Source organism: Eublepharis macularius, chromosome 16, assembly GCF_028583425.1.
Source record: "Eublepharis macularius isolate TG4126 chromosome 16, MPM_Emac_v1.0, whole genome shotgun sequence".
Taxonomy (NCBI): domain Eukaryota; kingdom Metazoa; phylum Chordata; class Lepidosauria; order Squamata; family Eublepharidae; genus Eublepharis; species Eublepharis macularius.
This window is the reverse complement of record NC_072805.1, coordinates 17,474,365-17,496,566: the sequence shown is the minus strand read 5'-3', so window position 1 is coordinate 17,496,566 and position 22,202 is coordinate 17,474,365. Positions and strand designations below refer to the sequence as shown.

General features: G+C 43.4%; 1 protein-coding gene across 1 annotated transcript in view; it reads right to left on the bottom strand.

Annotated features, from left to right (window-relative positions):
- The window catches only part of PRMT7 (protein arginine methyltransferase 7), a 50,552-nt gene extending 38,288 nt beyond the window's left edge, over positions 1 to 12,264 (bottom strand). Inside the window, exons 1-4 of the mRNA XM_055000138.1 lie at positions 12,220 to 12,264; positions 7,331 to 7,494; positions 4,992 to 5,028; positions 1,475 to 1,624 (exon numbers count right to left, since the gene is read on the bottom strand). Of these exons, the coding sequence (XP_054856113.1) occupies positions 1,475 to 1,624; positions 4,992 to 5,028; positions 7,331 to 7,425 (282 nt within the window). The 5' untranslated portion in view covers positions 7,426 to 7,494; positions 12,220 to 12,264. The remainder of the gene's footprint in view (positions 1 to 1,474; positions 1,625 to 4,991; positions 5,029 to 7,330; positions 7,495 to 12,219) is intronic.
- Positions 12,265 to 22,202: the final 9,938 nt, after the last annotated feature.

Here is a 22,202-nt window from a genome sequence, read left to right as displayed (position 1 = left end):
GTTCTATATAAATTGGAATCATATGAAATAAAAAATTCAATTTGGGTAAGATATTCATTTTAACAGCTGAAATTCTTCCTAGCCATGAAATATTTAATTTTCCCCATCTCTGCATTATTTAGGGCCTTGTTCCAAACACAAACCCTGCAAAAATGGGATGGAATTTCATTGGCCTGAACAGCTAGAGTAAAATTAAGAATATAATAACTGAACTGAAAGAGCTTCCTTTTCAAAACAAGAACTTGAAAAATGGAACTTTACAAACTCAAAGGCACAGATGAGACCGCCCCAGTGAAACATAAGCCTTCTGGCCATATTCAGTTTGGTACCTAATTAAAGCATGAAACCTGGCAACACAAGACTACTTTCCACAGCCAAAGCTGTCAGAAACACCTAGGTTCCTGCCAAAATATAAACGACAAACGAAAGGTGGAGAAACACCCCAGATTGCTACAGACCACCAGTGGCCAAGAAATCTGCTCTCATTAGCCAATGGCTTGATATAAATCCCATGCAAAACTAAATCTAAGTTTGAACTGAAGAACGAGGGCTGGATCCCACACAAAGTTTCTATCCACCAAAGGGATTTGTCAGTGTGCTTCCCCGTCTCTTGATGGAGCTCAAAATGCCCTCCAAAATGCAGTTCCTGGGGGACCCGGATCTTGAAGAACATAGTATCAGAAAGGTCAGTAAAAATCACCCCCTTCCTTCCATCAGCAGAAATTTTCACTGGAGCCAGCCCATCGTTCTGATAGAACACATACACTGAAGCCAGCTCTACAGATACAGTAGACTGAATTCCGAGGTCACAGAATGGACTGTACCACTTAAGATCTGAGATGGACTGTTCCATTTTGAATGTGTACTTCTTCCCAGCCGGTGTGGAGGTTATCCTCCACTGCAGACTACTAGACAGCTTGGGGCTCCTTGAAAAGCATGCATCTTGTGCATGCCTAGTATGAGAAGAAGTGCACCCTGCAGTGGCCAGACCGAAATATATATGGGAACGAAGGCTCAGGAGGACCCAAGCCTATGTCTGCAGTTCCCTTCCAAACCTAGAGTCGCAAAACCACGACTGATCTATGCTGTTCAGGTCTGGTTTCAAAGGGAAACTACAGTTCATCATTTCAAAGAAAGGCAAGTCCTGGTTTACTGATAACCTGGAAATGCAAAGAAGGGGTAGGGGAGGAAAAGGGAGGAAAGGATCAAAACTCAAAAACCTGAGGCTCATTTTCTAACGCCAAGTCATGCTTCGGCATTATATCTAAAAGGTCAGTGTAGTCCAATATATGTTACAAGAACAAAATAACAATGTACTGAGAGCGTAATCTGTCGAGCCTGGGCAAGTTTTGTGGACGGCTATGTAAAAATAAACACAGATCAGGCAATTTCTGTCTTTGCCACAGTATTAAAGCCGGACTCATAAGCAACTCATGTATGGCTGCTGCAAGTGTGGGAAAGGGACAATGCTTACCTCCACAGCATAGCAGAAATCGGCCCCTGCTGTTGCCGCCATCATGGACAAGAGCCCAGTGCCTGTTCCGATGTCCAGGACGATCGCTCTCTCCCCTCTTGCTTTCACTCGGCCCACTGCAGCACAAATGCCTTGGAAGTACTTTACGTTCTGTTGAGACAGACAAACCTCTGTCACCTTCACCACAAGTCTCTTTGTTTCAGCTGCACAGCAGACGCACTCTAAGCCTGATTCTCTTGAACCTGCATACATGTGACTTTTGAGGATAAAAACAGACTGTCTTTTCAGCAAAATGATTCAAGGAAGGCTAAAGAGATAAAGCGGGATATAAATATTTCTTACATCATAGTGTTCTGGGAAAACTCATCTACAGTGCAGAGGCTTGTGAGACACTTGGTAAAAAAAATGAAACACCATCTCCACGCTTAGTAACGTGATGGTAAACAAGTTGCATTAAGAACTGCAAAACCACTGCAATTCCAACTGCTTCCAGCTTCACTGGTGTTTTTGCCCCCCTTCTCCTGAAAAGGGCTTTTAAAATCTTTCGATCCAAACCTAAGTCTTAAACTCTCCAAAACTGACAGCTACAGCGACAGAAGCTTCTCTGAAACAGAACGGCCTCCTGTTGAGTTAAAACACCGTTTCCCCCCCCCCCCCATGAAAGCCACTGAGGATTTTTCATCTTGCCAACATGTATAGATCTCTTATCAAAGAAAGAGACATTTGATGGATTTGCAGCTTTTTAAAACAGATGGATATAATTCCCTGCTGGTAGTGCTTTTCGATTCCCTCTCCCCTCCTTTTAAAAAGTCACCTACTTGAAAAATGAATTAAAAGATCTTTACAAAAAGCTAAGAGCTTTTCGAAACTAGCGAGGTGTTAAGAACGTTGTTCTGGTTAGCAGGACTGAAACTGGAAACTCTTTATTTCAGATGCTTCTGAACATCACCCAAGGCTGCTCTGAAAAATACTTAATCTTACTTTCTAAACAGGAATTCTGTAGCGAAAGAAAGATGGCAAGTTCCATGACTGTCCTAGAAGCCCTTAACAGACACATGGAACATTGTTCTCAGAGGGCTCGCCATCAAACCTCGTGTGTGTAAAGCCCCAACAAGTTGCAGTTGATTTATGGCAACCCCACAGGGTTTTCAAGGCAAGAGATGAACAGAGGTGGTCTGCCACTGCCTTCCTCTGCATAGCAGCCTTCCATGGTGATCTCCCATCCAAGTACCAGCCTGGGTCACCCTGCTTAGCTTCCAAGAGCTGATGAGGTCCAGCTAGCCTGGGCCATCCAGGACAGAGTCATCAAACCTTAATTTGTGCAATATGCAAGTTGCTGTTTTTAACAAATCGTACATTAATTTTTTTATACTGTTTTATGCTACCGTGTTTTCATCTTTATATTATAGTTGTAATCTGGTCTGAGCCCACTTGTGGGGACGAGCAATCTATAAGTCTAATTAAATAATCATTACTAAATAGCATACAAGTTTTACAAAACCAACTCTCAACCAAACACATTTTCAAAGACTTCTGTGCTTTGTCCTTCTAATATCAATTTAAATTTAAAAATACTAGGGCTGCAAAAATTACTCAATCCATCAGTTCAGTTAATGGGTTAAAAACCTTTAGATCGACTAAGAAAGGGACTGTGCTTAATTGGAAAACAGAACTGTTCAGGACGGTATTTCTATAAATGTAATAGGGCTACATTACAATGGAATGCTTCAGGAAGCTGCTTTTTACAAAGATTGTAAAAAGATTATAGTATGCATTATCTGTGTTGCTGTATATATTATCCTGCTTCCCTCACATTGTCTTCAGTTGTTCCTGAGCCCCAAATAGAACTGCAGTTTGGTGTAGAGGTTAAGAGCAGTGGGACTCTAATCTGGAGAGCTGGGTTTGATTCCCCACTCCTCCACTTGAAGCCAGCTGGGTGACCTTAGGTCAGTCACAGCTCTCTCAGAGCTCTCTCAGCCCCACCCACCTCAGAGGGTGATGGTCATGAGGATAATAATAACATACTTTGTAAACTGCTCGGAGTGGGTGTAGTCATCTTGAAGGGTGGTATATAAATTGAATGTTGTTGTTGTTGTTATGTAATACCAATTTCTGCACTGTTCAACATACTATGTCTAATTCTTTTTGTTTTGTTTCAAATTTCTGTAATCCTAGTCCAATTACATTGCTTATTAGATGTCACATTCTATTGACTGCATTGACTTACACTATGTAATCTGCCTTGAGTCCCAGTGAGAAAGGAAGACTATAAATAAAGAAAACTAAAATAAAATTAGGTGGCAGATCCCCCCCACCGCCAGCAAGCGAAACTACTTTCCACAAAACTCAGGCAGGCCCCGTCTATCGAGTGTCAGGGAACGCTGGTTTTAAGAAAATGTCTACTAACACATGAACGAGTCATCTAAAAATACAGAAAATAAGTTTTTTTCCCCTTAGAACTGTGTTACCTTCAGGTCAACTGATGTGCAGATCTTTATTCACGTCCTTGAAAGAAGAGCGGAATACAAACGGATAGACTGCTGGAAAATGTCCTACAAGAGTTTGGTCACCAGACCGAAATTCAAAACCTTTCCCAGTTATTGACAAATAAACTGATTTGGCAAACAACCTTGAAAAGCCAGGCAGATCTGCACTTTTAGTATGAAATTGGATTTTCCCCTTTCAGACAAAGTATTTAAAGCAGTAACATATGCAGATGTGGAGGAGGGGATTTTTATTCTCATATGACAAAAAGAAAAAGTGGGAATGACCAACGTGACCAAACAGGGCAAAATTAATCTCACTTTTCCAAAACTGGGCAACTCCCTTCCAACTTGAGAAGGGCCGTTTCCACACGGCTTACCTTGTTCCGGAAAACAGCGAAATCTCGCACAAAATTGCGCGAGAACACGCTGTTATCGCGTGAAATCGCGTGAGAAGATGCTGTTATCACGCGAGAAGATGCAATAACAGCGTCTTCTCGCGAGATTTCGCTGTTTTTCGGAACAAGGTAAGCCATGTGGAAACGGCCAAGGTTACATTTGGAAAACGCTTCACTTGTTCACCAAGAACCAAAATAAATGCTACCGTTTTGTTTCCTCGCAAGAGCTGCCCTTCCCTCAGACAGCCTGCAACCCAGCACAGAGAAAGGAAGAAAATCCCTAAAGGTGGTGATGTTAATGGAAGGGGAAGAATCCAAAGCGATCCCAAAACCGGGGCTAATTTATTTACTTCATTTATACCGACCCTTTCTCCCTAACAGGGACCCAAAGCAGCTTACATCGTGCTTCTCTCCTCCATTTTATTGTCACAACAACCCTGCAAGGTCAGTTTGGCTGAAAGCGTCTGACCAGCCTAAGGTCACCCAGCCAGCTTCCACGGTAGAGCAGGAATTCGAACCTGGCCTCCCAAGTCCTAACCCAACACTCTAACCACTCCACTACAGTAAGTCTCTAATGAGGTGACACATACAAGGTTTATATTTAACATATAGGTATCTATTTTAAAAATTACTCACTCTGTCTTTGTCATTCAGCATGTCTGCGTAACATGACCTGCAAATAAAGTTTTGGATTTAAAAAACCAGCTCGGACTAAGCAAACCATCAAAGATACCTGCATTAGAGAGAACTAAAAACATGTATTAGTTGAGGATTTACACATACATAGTTTTTTTAAAAAAATATATATTTTTATTCAATTTTAGAACTGTAACAATAATCAAACAACAAACCAATATAATACATTGCATTTAAAAATATTAACACAGAGCTTCAACTTTAATACATAGGTTAATACATAGGCGGCACGGAGGGCAACCTCAACTCCCCTCTGTCTGGAGATCAGGGGGCGGGGCCACCAGCCATGTGACCATTTTCTCCGAGGGCAACCCACTGAGTTCCACCACCTCTTTTCCCAGAAAAAAAGCCCTGAGTATATGTATACATACATATATACATTATAGAGCTAGCTAGACAGACACACACATTTGTGCGTGTGTGTGTGTATGTGAGAGAGAGAGAGAGAGAGAGCGAGAGAGAGAGAGAGTTCATATCCCCATCTCATCTGCTATTCCTGGTTTTCTGGGCCATGAGCTTCCTCCTCCCGATAGGTGTTCCCTGGGTGAGGTTCATTTACAAAACAGCAACAAAGCACCAAATCTAGGCACAGATAGCTTAATGAGCTTACCTTGTTCTGGAAAACAGCGAAATCTCGCAAGAAATCGCACGAGATGACGCTGTTATTACGCGAAATCACACAAGAAGACGCTGTTATCGCGCAGGAAGACACGCTAACAGCATCTTCGCGCGAGATTTCGCGTGAGATTTCGCTGTTTTCTGGAACAAGGTAAGCAGTGTGGAAACGGCCATGCTGGTGGTGGGATGAAAATTTTAAAAGAGGGCAGAATGCTGAGATGCCTTGGTGGTTTAAGAAAGCAACTTTTCCCTTCAGTGGGATTTTAATCTTTGTATCAAAATGAAAAAAAAATAACCCCCCAAAAAGAAAGCAACTGGGATTGTGCAGGATCAAAAATATAACCCAGAAAAGAAATCAGATGCTGATAGCTGCATAGGTATTTAGGCGCACACTCTAGTTGTCTTTGTTCTTCAAAAAAAAGAAAAGAATAAAAGTGTCTCACGGGGAACTCAACAATGGTTGAAGTAAGGGATATTTTAGGATGCATATCAGCACAAATGGTGGGGATGATTAGCATCTCTTTGATGAGGAACTAAAAAGTGCTCAACAGCAGTAGGTCTCAGAATAAAGCACACAGTACATCAATAATTCACTCTACAATGAGGGACACATCAGATACAAATCTTAGGAATAGGATTCACACTATGTCTACGCTACTATGAATTTGCTCAGATCTTACCATTGTGAACAGCACTGTGTTAAAAGCCAAAACAACAGGAGCAGCCACGATACCATATGTAGGATCAGTAAAAAGCTCAGATTTCAAAAATGGACATGCAGAATCTCTTTCACCTTAGCAACAGCAGTGAAACAATATCTTTATGAGAACCAATGGAGATAGCTTCTGGGTTTCAAAGAACTGCTCCTCAGGTAGAGTTCCTAGGTGCCCAGCAGTGGCAGGCAAACTCCCAGAGATTTGCCCCCTTGTCCACCGATTGCACAGCAATCAGCGGGAGGGGGCAGGCACTTCAGGCACGCGCAAAGCACGCTCCCAACTGGCGCGACAACATCACTTCCAGTAGTGGTCGCACCACCCACGAAAGCATTTCCACACTTTGTTTGGGGCTGATTTGGGCCCCAAATGGGCCACATCAGACCCGTGCAGAGTGCGAGAGTGCTCACATGGCCAGCATGGTAATGTCACTACCAGAAGTGACGTCATCACGCTGGCTCCGGGGCACGCTGGCACAAAGGGCATATGCAAAAGAAGACCTTGGGCCTGGCTTAAGGAAATCGCCAGGGACTCCACCCTCCCGAGGGGAGGTGAGAGGTACCTGGCAACCCTTTCCTCGGGCTTGACATTAAGCTACAAGAGAGAAGACGAGAGGCATTCCTGATACAGGGCAGGTTCCCAGTACTGCCTACCGTATATTGCAGCCTTGAGAGAGTCATTCTGGAAATTTCTGGCTAGCCAGCACAGATTGAGGAATGCTGGGACAGAGAAGAAAAAAGACGCTTCCCTTGCAAACATAACAGCCAGCAGTTATTCAAATCTGTCTCTGGCACTGACAAACTCAGGAGCTTCTTGTAAGGAAAACAGCCCATCCTGTCTTAGGAAGGCAAAGAGACTGTCCCGATTACTTTTACTGACTTGTCACCATATTTCATTTTCATCAGGTTGCTATTAGACTTCACATAATGTAAGAAGCAACATCCGTACCTTGCAATTTCCTGGTGATAATCATAGTTTTCATCTTCTTCCAGCCACTCCACAGCTCCCGTCGTTGGATTGGCTCTTCCACAGAAAACTTTCATACTGTCTTGCTTTGTTGCTGCGATGAAAGCTTTTATTTATATGCACTTCTATTTGGGGCACAGGAACAACTGAAAGCAAACGAGCCCCTCAGTAAATTACCATTCAGAAATAATACATCAACTCTCTTTCTCTCTCTTGCAGTCATCTTCCCAAGATGCAACATGCCACAGACACCCAATTAAGAATTTGCCCCTGGGGAGGAAAAAGCACTGGGAAAATGGAGTTTTAACACTTCCAGTTCTAGACTGCCCCTATGCGGGGCAAGAAGGGCAAGGAATTTTTCCATCCATATTAACAACGTAGTTTGTAGTAGTAATTTATGGGCAGGATATGGATGTTCGGATGAATAAATCACTGTTTTTTCAACCAGTACTCCAATCACGGCATTTAGGTCTGATCCTGAGAATATGAGAAGATCCTGCTTGATCGGACTGGTGGTCTATCTAGACAGCCATTCTGTCTCATGCAGGTGCACTGGAGGACCAAACCAAGAGGCCTTAGAAGCCATGGCCCTCCCTGCTACTGTCTCGCAGCGCTGCTATTCAGATATTTGCTGCCTCTGAATATGGGGGCTCCATTCAGTCACCTCCCACTGATGGAGGGACCTCTCCTCCACGAATCTGTCTCATCCCCTTTTAAAGCTACCTGCATTCATGGCCATTCCTAAATCCACTGCCGGTGACTGTGCCTCTTGAATTTCTTTCAGTCCCTTCATTGACCACCCTCCCCCTTGCTGTACTTGTGTATCTGTCAGCACAGAATACTTCAAGTGTTTGATAAAGTGGGCTACAGTTTATGAAAGCTTACAAGCCACAATAGCAGGTAGGATTACCAGGCCCCTGACAGCTCCTGCTGGTCGCTGGCAAACCACTGGGAGATTGCCCACCTCCAGCAAGCACCTGGGATCCTTACTAGCAGGCCTCCTGGTTGGTTTTTACTCCAGTGATGAACACAGCTACCCTGGAATTGGTCTCTTGTCATTCTTACTACAGTCTTTTAGCTAGGAGAAATCACAGCTATCCTACTCCATTATTTTTACGTTTTGAATACTGATTGCTTTTTTATTTCCTCCCTTTACACCTGTGTCTATGTCTGATGGCCAGATATTCCAATATATTCAAATATAAATTCAATATATTCAAATACCCCGTGTGTGGGTAGTACTTTTGTGTAGAGAGGTGGGGTGGAAGGGACGCATGCAAACTGTGCCATGATAGGTAATCGTACGTTCCACTGTGTTTGCTGTCTCTGTATGCACAAACTGAAGAGCGGAAGGTCCCGCCCGGGAGAAAACAATTAACACGGATAGTCAATTAACCCACAAAGTCATATAATTACAGAAATCATACACTAGCCTGAGACAATTTTCAGTGTATAGGCTACAAGCTGATATCCTTCTATAGTGTATAAATATCACATATAAACAACATATACATTTTCTATTGACTATCCTTATCCATACATATAGATAATCAACAAGTAACGATTAGAACAAGAGTCCCGTACAAGAGACCCCAGGGGTGTCAAGGCAATTTATATCCAGGTAAGTCTGTAGAGTTCAATAAATTAGAAATAAACGTGTCTTCTTATTTCTTTACAGATGGAACACGGAGAAGATGGAAATCCAAAGAAGATGCCCAGAACTAGGGCCGGCAGATTTTCACTCAGCTCTTCATCTGCAACAACTTCATCAGGGGCATTCAATCTATTTCTCCATGTTGGTCTTTTTCATAAGCACACCATTTCAGCACCCGAAAATGACGTGTGCATACAGGGCAACTGTATCTCTTGACCTGCATATGTTTGGATGCTGTTTCCTATACTGAAGTGCTAATCGTGTGGGAAGCTGTGTTGCCTTTGAAGCAGCCTTTTCTTTGACAGTACTAACCTCACACTATGTAATCCACCTTGAGTCTCAGTGAGAAAGGCGGACTATAAAAGACATAAATAAATAAAAAATAAAATTGAGACTAAACCGCAAAGGAAAGGAAAATGCAGTCTGGGCCTTTGTGGATTTTGATACGCTTTCATCCACTAAAAAACACATGCAAATGTGTTCTAGGGTTGCTAGGTCCCCTTACCGTCCCAGCAAGGGGGGGGGGGACCCAGCACTCATCTTTTTTTTAGCTTAAGTTTTTGTAGACTAATACTCACTTCTTCATATATAGCGAGTATAGCGAGTAGATTCTCATTTTGCGGTTATTTTATTTTAGGAAAGAAAAGGGGTAGGGGAAACAGGATGACAGAAAGTAGGATCACCATACATTTCCAGTATTTCAAAGCCCCTTGAACATGCTGTTTATTTTTTTCATATTCCTATAAATAATGAGGATCCACTCATTGCATCTGAAAATGTGTGTCCTAGTTTGTGTTCTACTGGAAGAAAACGTTGCTGTTGTTATTTCCAAATACTGCTCCACAAAATGTACTAAAATGTACTAAAATGTACACAAAATGTACTAAATGTAATAAAGAATATCCATTGCATTTGAGTAAATGGGCACTCAAAGTGGGTACATTGTGCAGGCCTGGGAGCACACATGCTCTTTGCAGCGGGCCGATTTGGGCCCCCCACTGCATCATATAAAGGATATGTGGTCCAGTAATTATGGTATACTAACATTCAGGCAATGTACGCAACTGTGATGCTAAAAACTTCATCAGAAGGCCAGCCAACTATCACCCAAAGACAATTCTATGTATGTTTCCATCTGTAATGTTGATCATAATTTAATTTTGCTGCTATGTTATCACAGGGAATTTTTTTTTGTGTTGGATATATTGACGTTGCCTGCAGAACTGCTGAGATCTGAGTATACATCCCTCCCCCATCGCTTTGTGAAGGCAAGGCAGCCGGAGGCTCTCATACCCCAAAACTACATTTTAAAGGGTTAGAATGCCAATCACATTGCATACCTCAACTATTCTTTAAAAAGTGAGAAAAGCATTCCCTTTTTAAAAGAGGCACTTGAACCTTCAAACTTTTGTTCAAAAGCGTCTTGGGGGTAGAGGGGGACTCTGCACATGCCCATTGGATACTCCAGTTATCTTGTTTTAAAAAGGATTATTTTTCCTACAGGAGGAAATGGAAAATAAACTCTATATAACCTAAGACGTATTCACTCCAGGGTACCAGAAAGAAAATTCTCTGCTTATGCCAATGGGCACTTAAGTTTTAAGCCCTATTTTCCTTTACACTTTTTTTTCTGCAGCTGCAGTGTGAAAAGGGAATTCTGTATATGCCTAGAAGCCCCAAGTTTCAGAGAAAATAAAGGAAGGAATCTATCTACACCACTTGTGAGGCATAAGCTTAAACTTTGTAAAAAAGGGCTTCTTTCCCTGGAGGTGAGGAGAGGAAACAACGCGCACAGTTGGGGAGGGAGGGGGGAAGCAGCATCAGTCTATTGCAGCTGAAATAAACAGGAGTCTTGGGCCACCTTCAATTTCAGCTTAAGTTTTTGTGGACTAGTACTCACTTCTTCAGATACAGTGAGTAGATTCTCATTACATAGTCATTTTATTTGGGGAAAGAAAAGGGGTGGGGGGAAAACAGGAGGAGAGAATGTAGGATCACCATGCATTTCCAGTATTTCAAAGCCCCTTGAACGCGCTGTTTAATTTTTTCACATTCCTAGAAATGAGGATCCACTCATTGCATCTGAAAATGTGCATCCTGGTCTGTGTTCTACTGAAATAAAACGTTGCACCACTCCACAAAATGTCTGAATAAAGAGTATCCACTGCATTTGAGTAAATGGGCACTTGAAGTGGGTACACAACAAGTTGGCACAAAATTTTAGGGAGTTGCTTCTCATTACCCCTACATTAGAGATCTGCATGTTAAGGACCCAACCACTGCAGGAATAAAGTGGTGCTTGTTTACAGCACAACAGAAGAGCGTGATTTAACTACTGCAAAATAACAAAGTTAGTAGTAGGGTAGGAGCTTTCATGAGACACAGCTCACTTCTTCACATCTGTAGATGTGAGCTGTGACTCACAAAAGCTCCAACCCTACCACAAATTTTGCTAGTCTTATAGGTGCTTCTAGACTTTTGCTGTTTTCTACTGCTATAGATGGCTACCCATCTTGATCAATAAGAATCACGAAAATAATTCCAATAGGGTCATCGTTGTCACAGCAAAAATAGAGTCATCTGGTGCTCCGAAGGCTAACAAAAGCAGCGACCTCTCGCTACGCAGGCATTTTATGCAAGATGAGGAGGGGGGAATGCAAAAAGTACAGGGCGAAAAAACTGTAAACCGCAAACCTAATCAAGAAAAGTGCCAAGCCCATTCACTAGTCACTAGGCTTGCCAGCCTCCAGGTAGTGGCTGGAGATCTCCCGGAATTACAACTGGTCTCCAGGTCACAGAGATCAGTTCCCCTGGAGAAAATGGCTACTTTTGGGGGTGGACTCTATGGAATTATGCCATGCCAAAGTCCTTTCCCTCCCCAAACCCCACTTTCTCCAGGTTTCACCTCCCAGATCTCCAGGAATTTCCCAAGTTGGAGCTGACAACCCTACTAGTTACGTTAAAGTACTTGTAACCCTGCGACTTCACTTCCCGCATCCTTCTACCCCTATTAAAAATGTCTGCCTAACGAGCCGGAGGAGGGGACTCTGCACACGCTCAGAGGCACACCGGCCCTGAGGGAAGAGGAACCGCGCTTCCCTACTCTTTGACTCCCAGGCGGAGATCGGAGCGCCCCACCACGGTTTAGGGTTCTCCGCGCGGTGCTGCCGCCCTGCCCGCCTCTGAAGACCGCGCGTCCACACGGCGCGCCGCTCACCTGTCAGCCTCCCCTCGCCTCACGCTCCGGGCGCCGCCATCTTCCCAAGATGCAACGCGCCACAAGACGCCCAATTATGAATTTTCCCCTAGGGGAGGAAAAGGCGCCGGGAAAAGGGAGCTTAACACTTCCGGTTCTGATGAGACTGCCCGTAGGCATTATTATTATCAGTGGGATTTCAGCGTTAAAAAACCACATCGATCCAATTGCGATACAAGAAAGCGCGTTTGCAATTCCCCACGGCTTCAGAATTGGCCACGCTGCATAAGAGGACAGCCTGCTCTCCAGTAAACATGCCCAGCATCCCGCTGGCCTAGGATACTTGCCTGTGTGTGTTTTACAGCCTGTATGGCTAAATACAAAGCAGGTAGATGGGAAGATGCCTCAAGATAATAAACCCTAATAAAAGACAAGCCTGTCAAACGCTGCTTGTGGACTTTTAAAATACAGTTTAAGGGGAGTGGTATAAAACTGGAATGTCCTAATTTAATGAATGAAAGCTGCATAGCAACAATGTTCAGTGAAGTGCATATAGAGTGAAAAGCCTATAGAGGGATTCACAGTTCTCTTCATCAGATGCATGGAGGGTAAGAAGAAACTTACCCTCCATGCATCTGACGAAGAGAACTGTGATTCTCGAAAGCTTACGCTACAGTAAAGTTGGTTAGTCTTAAAGGTGCTACTGGACTCTTCGATTTTTCTACTACAGACTAACATGGCTAACTCCTCTGGATCTATAGAGGGATCGGTTCACAGGTTAAGAAAAAACAGACTTGACCATCTCATAATTCTCAATACGAATATATACAAAATTAATATATATACATGTATTTAATATATATATATATACATATATATCTTTTGAAATTGGTTTATGTCAAAACTTGACTATTGTAATGCATTATACATAGGTCTCCCATCTAAGTTAACTCTTAGGCGCCAATTGGTGCAAAATGCTGCGGCTCAACTATTATCAGGAGCAAACAGGAGCTCGAACATCACTCCCATCCTACAGTCACTCCATTGGCTACCTATCAGTTACCGTGCTCAGTTCAAGGTAATGGTTATTAGTACATACAAAGCCCTTCACGGCCTTGGTCCAGCATGCCTACGGGACCGCCTCTCTCCCTATGTCCCTCCACGGCAGCTTTGCTCATCTGAACAGGGTCTCTTGCAGGTGCCAGTCTGTACATGGGCGAAAGCTAGGGTTACCAGCCTCCAGGTAGTAGCTGGAGATCCCCTGGAATTACAACTGGTCTCCAGGCCACAGAGATCAGTTCACCTGGAGAAAATGGCTACTTTGGGGGGTGGACTCTACGAAATTATGCCATGCCAAGGTCCTTTCCCTCCCCAAACCCCTCTTTCTCCAGGTTTCTCCAGGTTTCACCCCCTAGATCTCCAGGAATTTTCCAACTTGGAGCTGGCAACCCTAGCAAAAGCCATACACAGGCTTTCTCTGTGGTGGCCCCTACCCTATGGAATGAACTACCTGAGGAGGTCGGGAGAGCCCCCACCCTCCTGGCTTTCCGCAAACAATGCAAAACTGAATTATTCAAAAAGGCCTTTTTTCTCAGCTAAGAGGGTGGTATTGTAGGAAAGGGATCCCAGATGTTTCGCCAATGAGTTAGAAACCATAAATTTCACCATTATGATGCCTTACATGTTATCTGTTGCTTTAAATATGTACTCCGATATCCTACCTGTGCTTTATGTTGGCCTAGAATTATGTTCTGTTTCAGCAATTCCTCAACCCCATACTGGATTCTTACTAATACTATATCTTTGTAAACTTATATTCTTTTACCCTATGACATTGTTTATGGAAATGTTCTTGACACTGTGGCTGTTTTCACATGGCCACGCGCCCGAAAGATCACGCAAAACTCACAGCATAAAAGCATCTTCCTAGCGTGATTTCCTGGCACAATCCCATTTAATAGCCCTTTTTCTGACATCATTGGGCCATTAAAGGGGATCGTGCCGGGAGATCGTGCTAGGAAGACGCTTCATGCTGTGAGTTTGCACGATCTCCCGGGGCGCGTGTGAAAATGGCCTGTATGGAAATACCTGCCCTTGTCCTTGCCACTAATTGTATGTAATCCGCCTTGAGTCTCAGTGAGAAAGGCGGAATATAAATAACATAAATAAAATAAATAAATGATATCATGACCTGCCCTGAGCCTGCTTATAAGGGAGGGCAGGATACAAATCCAACCAACAAATTAATATACAAAATTATATACAAAATTAATATACATTCACAAAAACTAATAGATAAGAAGTACTTCTACTTGTATAATAGATCTACCTACAAGAATAAATTGCATCTGCTGGGGGAGAACTTTGCAATTGTTTTCTTGCAATCTCAACAGAGATACGAACTACCAGCTCTTCCCCTCCTTTGCAAAGTTCCTCTCCCCCAGCCATCCTGCATGTCTCTATCTTTGAAAACTACAATTCCCAGGCTGGTAGTCTGGCGTCACTTGTAGCTTAGAGAGCCATCCATGTGGACATGAGGGAATGCCACAGGTGTTCTGGCTGCTACAGCTCTTTCGGCAGGGCGTTATTTTCACACCCCTATGGAATACTGCACCTACATTTGTGGATTACCTACAGTGGAGAACCTTTCCCACTATCTACTTTACTTTCCATTATATAGCGTACCCAGAGCTAAATTTTTGGCCAGAATCCTATCAGTGGCAAACACATACTCTGAAATCGAGAAGGTTGTGTTTTTGTTATCTGACACTGATAATCATGTGTCCTATAGAGTTTCTCAGTTGCACTCGCAGCCAAAAAATAAGATCTAAGGTGGTACTGAATGAGTCTGTTTTGTGACTCCTGGGATAGTTTGGCATACTATATTGTTTTAATTAATTTTAGTAACCTATACAAACTGTGATAATGGATTTAATTGTTTATTAGTCAATGTTTGGTGAATTGTGATGGCCTATGGCTATAGACAATAAACTCTTTTGATTTGATTTGCTACTTATCAATGAGACGAGACTCACACCCCACTCCTGAAAAGCTCCTAAGGGCTTCATGTGACTATGAACTTGTCAGAGGCAAGGGGGTTCGTCAGTTGAGGCAAAAAATGCCTGGCAGATGTGATTTTTTATAAGGAAAGAAGCCAGCTGGGGTTGAGGGTCTGCCAGCCAGAGAAAAATGGGTGGATAATATTGATGAGAGGGGAGGGAGAAAGATGCAGAAAATCATGGTTGGTTTGACCAATGAAAATTCCTGCAGAAAGTGAGGGTGACTTACATGAGGGAGCTGTCTCAGAAATGCTGCTAGTGCAGTCCATGTGACCTCTTTGCCCAAACAAGAGCCCTTTCTCCCATGGCAAATGGTGGTCATTAGCTCACCACCCCTAACATGCAAACTGGCAGAGAAGCAGGCCAAGGGGGTTCTGTGGAGCTGGTATAAACTATGGCACCCACAGCATGGAGACAGCAGAACATATATCAACATGCAGCTGATTGAGGCAGGAATCCAGCAGAATGGTTCTTTAATGCTTGCCCTAGAGAACACAATATCTGAGTTTCACAGCATGAAAGTGTCCAAGAGCAGAAGTCTTCATTTCTCTTAAGGAACAAGGAATCTGCTGGGCCTCCCGGTGACCACTTCAGCTGCTCGCCCTCTCGAGCCTTCTCAGCTGCTGGTACTACACAAAGAGGCTTCAGGCTCTTCAGAGAGAGATCCAGGTGGCGACAGGATCAGCTGCTTGGTGTCTTCACTGCAGGTCCATTTGGCGGGCCTCGGCTGGAGTAAGGCACCAGGTCAACAGGCCCAAGTTTGGTCCCCAGGAATCCAAGATCTAAGTCACCTAAAAAAGGAAATGGGAAAAGTGAGTCTATGTAAGTGGCAGAAGAAGAGAGAGAACTCTGCCACCCTTCCCCCCCCCAAAAAAACCCAGAGTGGCATGCTTTAAGTGGCACCGTACATAGCAGTTGTGTCCCTGAAACCACCAACAGGTCACAAGTTGGTCTCCACTTGGAAATGAATAAGGAATGCAAAAACAGAGTGGCATGCTTTAAGTGGCACCGTACATAGCAGTTGTGTCCCTGAAACCACCAACAGGTCACAAGTTGGTCTCCACTTGGAAATGAATAAGGAATGCAAAAAACAGAGTGGCATGCTTTAAGTGGCACCGTACATAGCAGTTGTGCCCCTGAAACCACCAACAGGTCACAAGTTGGTCTCCACTTGGAAATGAATAAGGAATGCAAAAAACAGAGTGGCATGCTTTAAGTGGCACCATACATAGCAGTTGTGCCCCTGAAACCACCAACAGGTCACAAGTTGGTCTCCACTTGGAAATGAATAAGGAATGCAAAAAACAGAGTGGCATGCTTTAAGTGGCACCGTACATAGCAGTTGTGCCCCTGAAACCACCAACAGGTCACAAGTTGGTCTCCACTTGGAAATGAATAAGGAATGCAAAAAACAGAGTGGCATGCTTTAAGTGGCACCGTACATAGCAGTTGTGCCCCTGAAACCACCAGCAGGTCACAAGTTGGTCTCCACTTGGAAATGAATAAGGAATGCGAGGCCTGCTTGTGCCTCATCAGAAGCACATGTTCTTCAAGTGGTCTGAAAACCAGCAAGCATGTAATGCAGGAGGCCTTGGGTGCTAAGGGCCCACGGTCAGCCTTTGGGAATGCTGAATCTAAACTGCCCCCCCCCCCCGAGTCCAATAGCGGAGAGCCAAAGCTGGCCCACTCTTTCTGAGCTAAGAATGGCTGCTGTTTAAGAGAGGCAAAGAAATTGGCCATGGATGGTCACTGCTGCCCCCCACCCCTGCCACTAGGTAAGTGGCAACGGAGGACAGAGGCTGGATGCGGGGAGTCCCCTGCCCCAACCAGGGGACTGGCAGCCCTAATTGGGACATGACTGTAGTATAACAAACATAACACACTTGGGTAAACATTCTCTGTCACCAGAGAAAGAGGAAAGTCCCCCAGCAAAACAAGACTGACAGCTTCGTCCCACTCTGTGGAAATTCTTAATTGTGAAGAAGTCATGCAAAGATGTTACCTCCTTGTGCAGCTGTTTCGAGACGACACAGGACTTCTTCCCAACATGGAACCACTGCTGAAAGCCTTAATTGGAAACAGGTTATCCAAAGGTCTTACCTCCTTCTCCGAGTTGTTCACATCCCTTGCTTCCATGTGGTCAAAAGTGAGGGCTTCATTCCAGGATGGGGACCTAAGGAAACTCTTTATTGTGAAGATGTTTTCCAAACTTCTTCCTCCTTGTCTGTTTTATTAAGATCTATTGCAACCACGTTTAGAGGACACGGGGCTACTCCTGAACGTGGGACCCTTGCTGAAAGTCTTAATTCCAAAGAAGTTATTCAATGGCGTTACCTCTTTGTCTGTGTAGTTAACATCTATTGCAGCCATGTTGAGAGGACAGAGGGGCCGTTTTCACGTGTCTTACCTGCTGCCGGAACATCGCACAAAACACCCAGAAGACAGCATCTTCTTGTGCAAAACTGCACCAGGAAGACGCAATTTCACGCAAAACTCCCAGATGACAGCGTCTTCATGGTGCGATTTTGTGCAAGAAGACACAGTATTCCAGGTGTTTTGCACGATGTTCCGGTGGCAGGTAAGGCATATGAAAACAGCCAGGGTTTTTCCGAAATATGTGACCACTTCTTAAAGTTTTAATTGTAAAAAAGTTATCTATATGTCTTACCTCCATGTCCACAGTATTCAGGTTCCTTCCGTCCACACTGACAGAACTGAGGGTTTCTTCCCAGAGGGCTTCTCGCCAACATTGGACCACTTCTGAAAGCCTTAATTGTAAACAGGTTATCCAAAGGTCTTACCTCCTTGTCCGTGATGTTCATATCCCTTCTGCCTATGTTAACAGAACTGAGGGCTTCCTCCCAGGATGGGACCCTGCAGGAACTTTTAATTGTAAAGAAGTTATTCAAAGATGTTCACTCCACCTCCATGTTACTGACATCTCTTGCAGCCATGTTGACAGGACAGAGGGCTGCTTCCCAAGATGGGACCATTGCTGAAAGTTTTAATTGTAGAAGTTATCCAAAGGTCTTACCTCATTCTTCCTGGGGTTCAGATCCCTTGTATCCATGTTGAAGGTGTTACCTTCATGCCCTTGTTGCTAACATCTATTATAGCCATGCTGAGAGGGCAGATGACTAGTCCACAACATGGAAAACCTCTTAATTTTAAAGAAGTTAGCCAAAGGGCTTACCTCATTTTCCTAGGTATTCAAAAGCCATGCATCCATCTTGACAGCTTGACAGGATTGAGGGTTTCTCCGAACGATGGGAGCCTGTTGAAAATCTTAATTGTAAAGCAGTTATCTAAAGGTCTTACCTCATTCTCCCTGGTGTTAAAATTCCTTCATCGATGTAGACAGGACTGAAGGTTTCCTCCCAGCATGTGGCTTGGCGGACAGTCTCCTGTTGGAAAGAAGTTATCTGAAGGTGTTACCTCCTTGACTGGGGTGTTGAGATCTCTTGAATCCATATTGACAGGACTAAGAGCTTCTCCCCATGATGGGGCCTTGAGGAAATTTTAAAGAAGTTATCCAAATGACTTATTTCTCCTTGTCATTAACATGTATTGCACCCATCCTGAGAAGACACAGAACTTCTCCTCAACATTGGACAGCAGCTGAAAATCATAATTGTAAAAAAATCATCTAAAGAGCATACTTCATTATCTGTGACATTAACATATATTGCAGCCAGGTTGAGAGGACACAGAGTTTCTCTCAAACATGGGATTGCTGCTGAACATCTTAATTGTAAATAAGTTGTCCAAAGGTCTTACCTCATTCCCCATTTATCCATAATAATAATCCCTTTATCCATGTTGACAGGACTGAAAGCTTCCTCTTTGGATGGGACCCCGCATAAACGCTGAATTGGAAAGAAGTTATCCAAAGGTGCTATCTCTTTGTCCTTGTTGTTAAAATCTATTGCAGATGTCGTGGCAGGACAGAGGGTGAGTCCCCAACATGGGGCCCCTGCTGAAAGTCTTAATTATAAGGAAGTTATCCAAAGGTTAAGTTATCCTTATTCTCCCTATTCTTAATAATAATAACAACAACATTTAATTTATATACTGCCTTTCAGGACAACTTAATGCCCACTCAGAGCGGTTTACAAAGTATGCCATTATTATCCCCATAACAAAACACCCTGTGAGGTGGGGTGGGGCTGAGAGAGCTCCAGAGAACCATGACTAGCCCAAGGTCACCCAGCTGGCTTCAAGCGGAGGAGTGGGGAATCAAACCCAGTTCTCCAGATTAGAGTCCCATGCTCTTAACCATTACACCAAACAATGCTGTGCATTGATGTTGAGACAACTGAGGCCTTTTCCCCATAATGGGACCCTGCTAAGAGAATTATAAAGAAGTTATCCAAAGGCGTTACCTCATTTTCTGTGGTATTCAGAAGCCCTGCATCAATGTCGACAGGACTGATGTTTTTGTCCCCATGATGGGACCTGTAGAAATTCTTAATTGTAAAGAAATTATCCAAATGGGTTACCTCTCTGTCTGTGTCATTAACATCTATTGCACTCATTTTGAAAAGACAAAGAGCTTCTCCCCAAGAAGGGAAGGCTGTGGAAATTCTTAATTGTAAAGAATTTTTCCAAAGTTATTACCTCATTCTCCCTGGTGTTAAAATCCCTTCATCGATGTTGAGGGCTTCTTCCCAGCATGGGACCCTGCAGAAACTCTGAGGTGGAAAGAAAGGTTTTATCTCCTTGTTTGGGGTGATCTCTCTTGCATGCATGTTGACAAGACTCAGGGCTTCTCCTTATAATGAGACCTGAGGAAAGTCTCATTTATAAAGAAATTATCAAAATGTGTTATTCTTTTTCCATGTTGTTAAAATGTATTGCAAATATCTTGAGAGGAGACAGAGCTTCCCCCCAACATGGGACCGCTGCTGAAAGTCTTAATTGTAAAGAAGTTATCCAAAGGTCTAATCTCATTTTCCGTGGTGTTAAGATCCCTTCATCCATGTTGATCGCAGTGAGAATATCCTCCCAAGATGGGACCCTGCTTAAAGAAGTTATCCAAAGTTGTTACCTCCTTGTCCTTGTTAACTTCTATTGTAGCCATGGTAACAGGACAAAGGATCTTAATTGCATTGACGTTATCCAAAGATCTCATCTCCTTGTTTGTCACATTGAGTTCTCCTGTATCCATGTCGAAAGGACTGATGGGACCCTGAGGAAAGTCTTAATTGTAAAGAAGGTATCCATACCTGTTATTCCTTTTCCATGTCGACAACATGTATTGTACCCATCTTGAGAGAACACAGAGTTTCTCCTCAATATGGGAACGTTGCTGAAAAAATTAATTGTAAGGAAGTTATCCAAATTTCTTACCTCAGTCTCCATGGTGTTAAGATCCCTTCATCCATGTTGATAGGACTGAGGGCTTCCTCCAAGCATGAGACCCTGTGGAAATTCTTAATTGTAAATAAGTTAATCTAGGTTCTTAGTTCATTCTCTGCATTGATGTTTACAGGGTTAAGGGCTTCTTCCCAGCATGGGACCCTGCAGAAACTCTTAGGCAGAAAGAAGTTATCCAAAGGTGTTACCTCCATATCCATGATTCTGAGATCTCTTGTATCCGTGTTGAGGCAACTGAGGGCTTCTTCCCATGAGGGGACTCTGCAGAAAGTATTAATTGTAAAGAAGTTGTCCTAATCTGTTATTCCTTTTCCATGTCATCGACATGTATTACACCCATGGTGCCAGGACAGAGGGCAAGTCCCCAATATGGAATCTGTGTTGAAAGTCTTAATTGTACAGAAGTTATCCAAAGATCTCACCTCTTTGTCTGTCATGTTGAGTTCTCTTCCATCTATGTCGAAAGGACGGAGGACTTCTCCCCATGATGGGACTGTGTGGAAAGTCTTAATTGTAAAGAAGTTATCCAAACATGTTATTCCTTCTCCAGGTTGTTAACAAGTATTGCACCCATCTTGAGAGAACATAGAGCTTTTCCTCAACATGGGACCATGTCTGTAAAAATTAATTGTAAGGAAGTTAACAAAATGTCTTACCTCATTCTCCATGGTGTTAAGATCCTTTCCTCTATGTTGACAGGACTGAGGGCTTCCTCCCAGAATGGGCCCCTGTGGAAATTCTTAATTGTAAAGAAGTTAATTGAGGTTCTTAGTTCATTCTCCTTGGGGGTAAAATCCCTGCATCAATGTTTACAGGACTGAACGCTTCCTTCCCGCATGGGACCTTGCAGAAACCCTTAATTGTAAAGAAGTTATCCAAAGTTGTTATCTCCTTGTTTGGGGTGTGTTGATAACTCTTGCATCCAGGTTGACAGGACTCAGGGCTTCTCCCCATGATGAACCCTGAGGGAAGACTCATTTGTAAAGAAGTTATCCAAACATGTTACCCCTTCTCCATGTCGTTAACACGCATTGCACCCCTCCTGAGAGAACACAGAGCTTCTCCTCAATATGGGATGGCGGCTGAAAAAATTAATTGTAAGGAAGTTATCCAAACATCTTACCTCATTCTCTGTGATGGTAAGATCCCTTCCACCATGCTGATTGGAGTGAGACCATCTTCTCAGGATTGGACGCTGCATAAAGAAGTTATCCAATGGTGTTACCACCTTGTCTTGCTGTTAATATCTATTGCATCCACGGTGCCAGGACAGAGGGCAAGTCCCCAATATGGAATCTGTGTTGAAAGTCTTAATTGTACAGAAGTTATCCAAAGATCTCACCTCTTTGTCTGTAATGTTGAGTTCTCTTCCATCCATGTTGACAAGATGGATGGCTTCTCCCCATGATGGGACTGTGTGGAAACTCTTAATTGTAAACAAGTTATCCAAACATGTTATTCCTTCTCCATGTTGTTAACAAGTATTGCACCCATCTTGAGAGAACATAGAGCTTCTCCCTAACATAACACAGCTGAAAAAAATTAATTGCAAGGAAGTTATCCAAATGT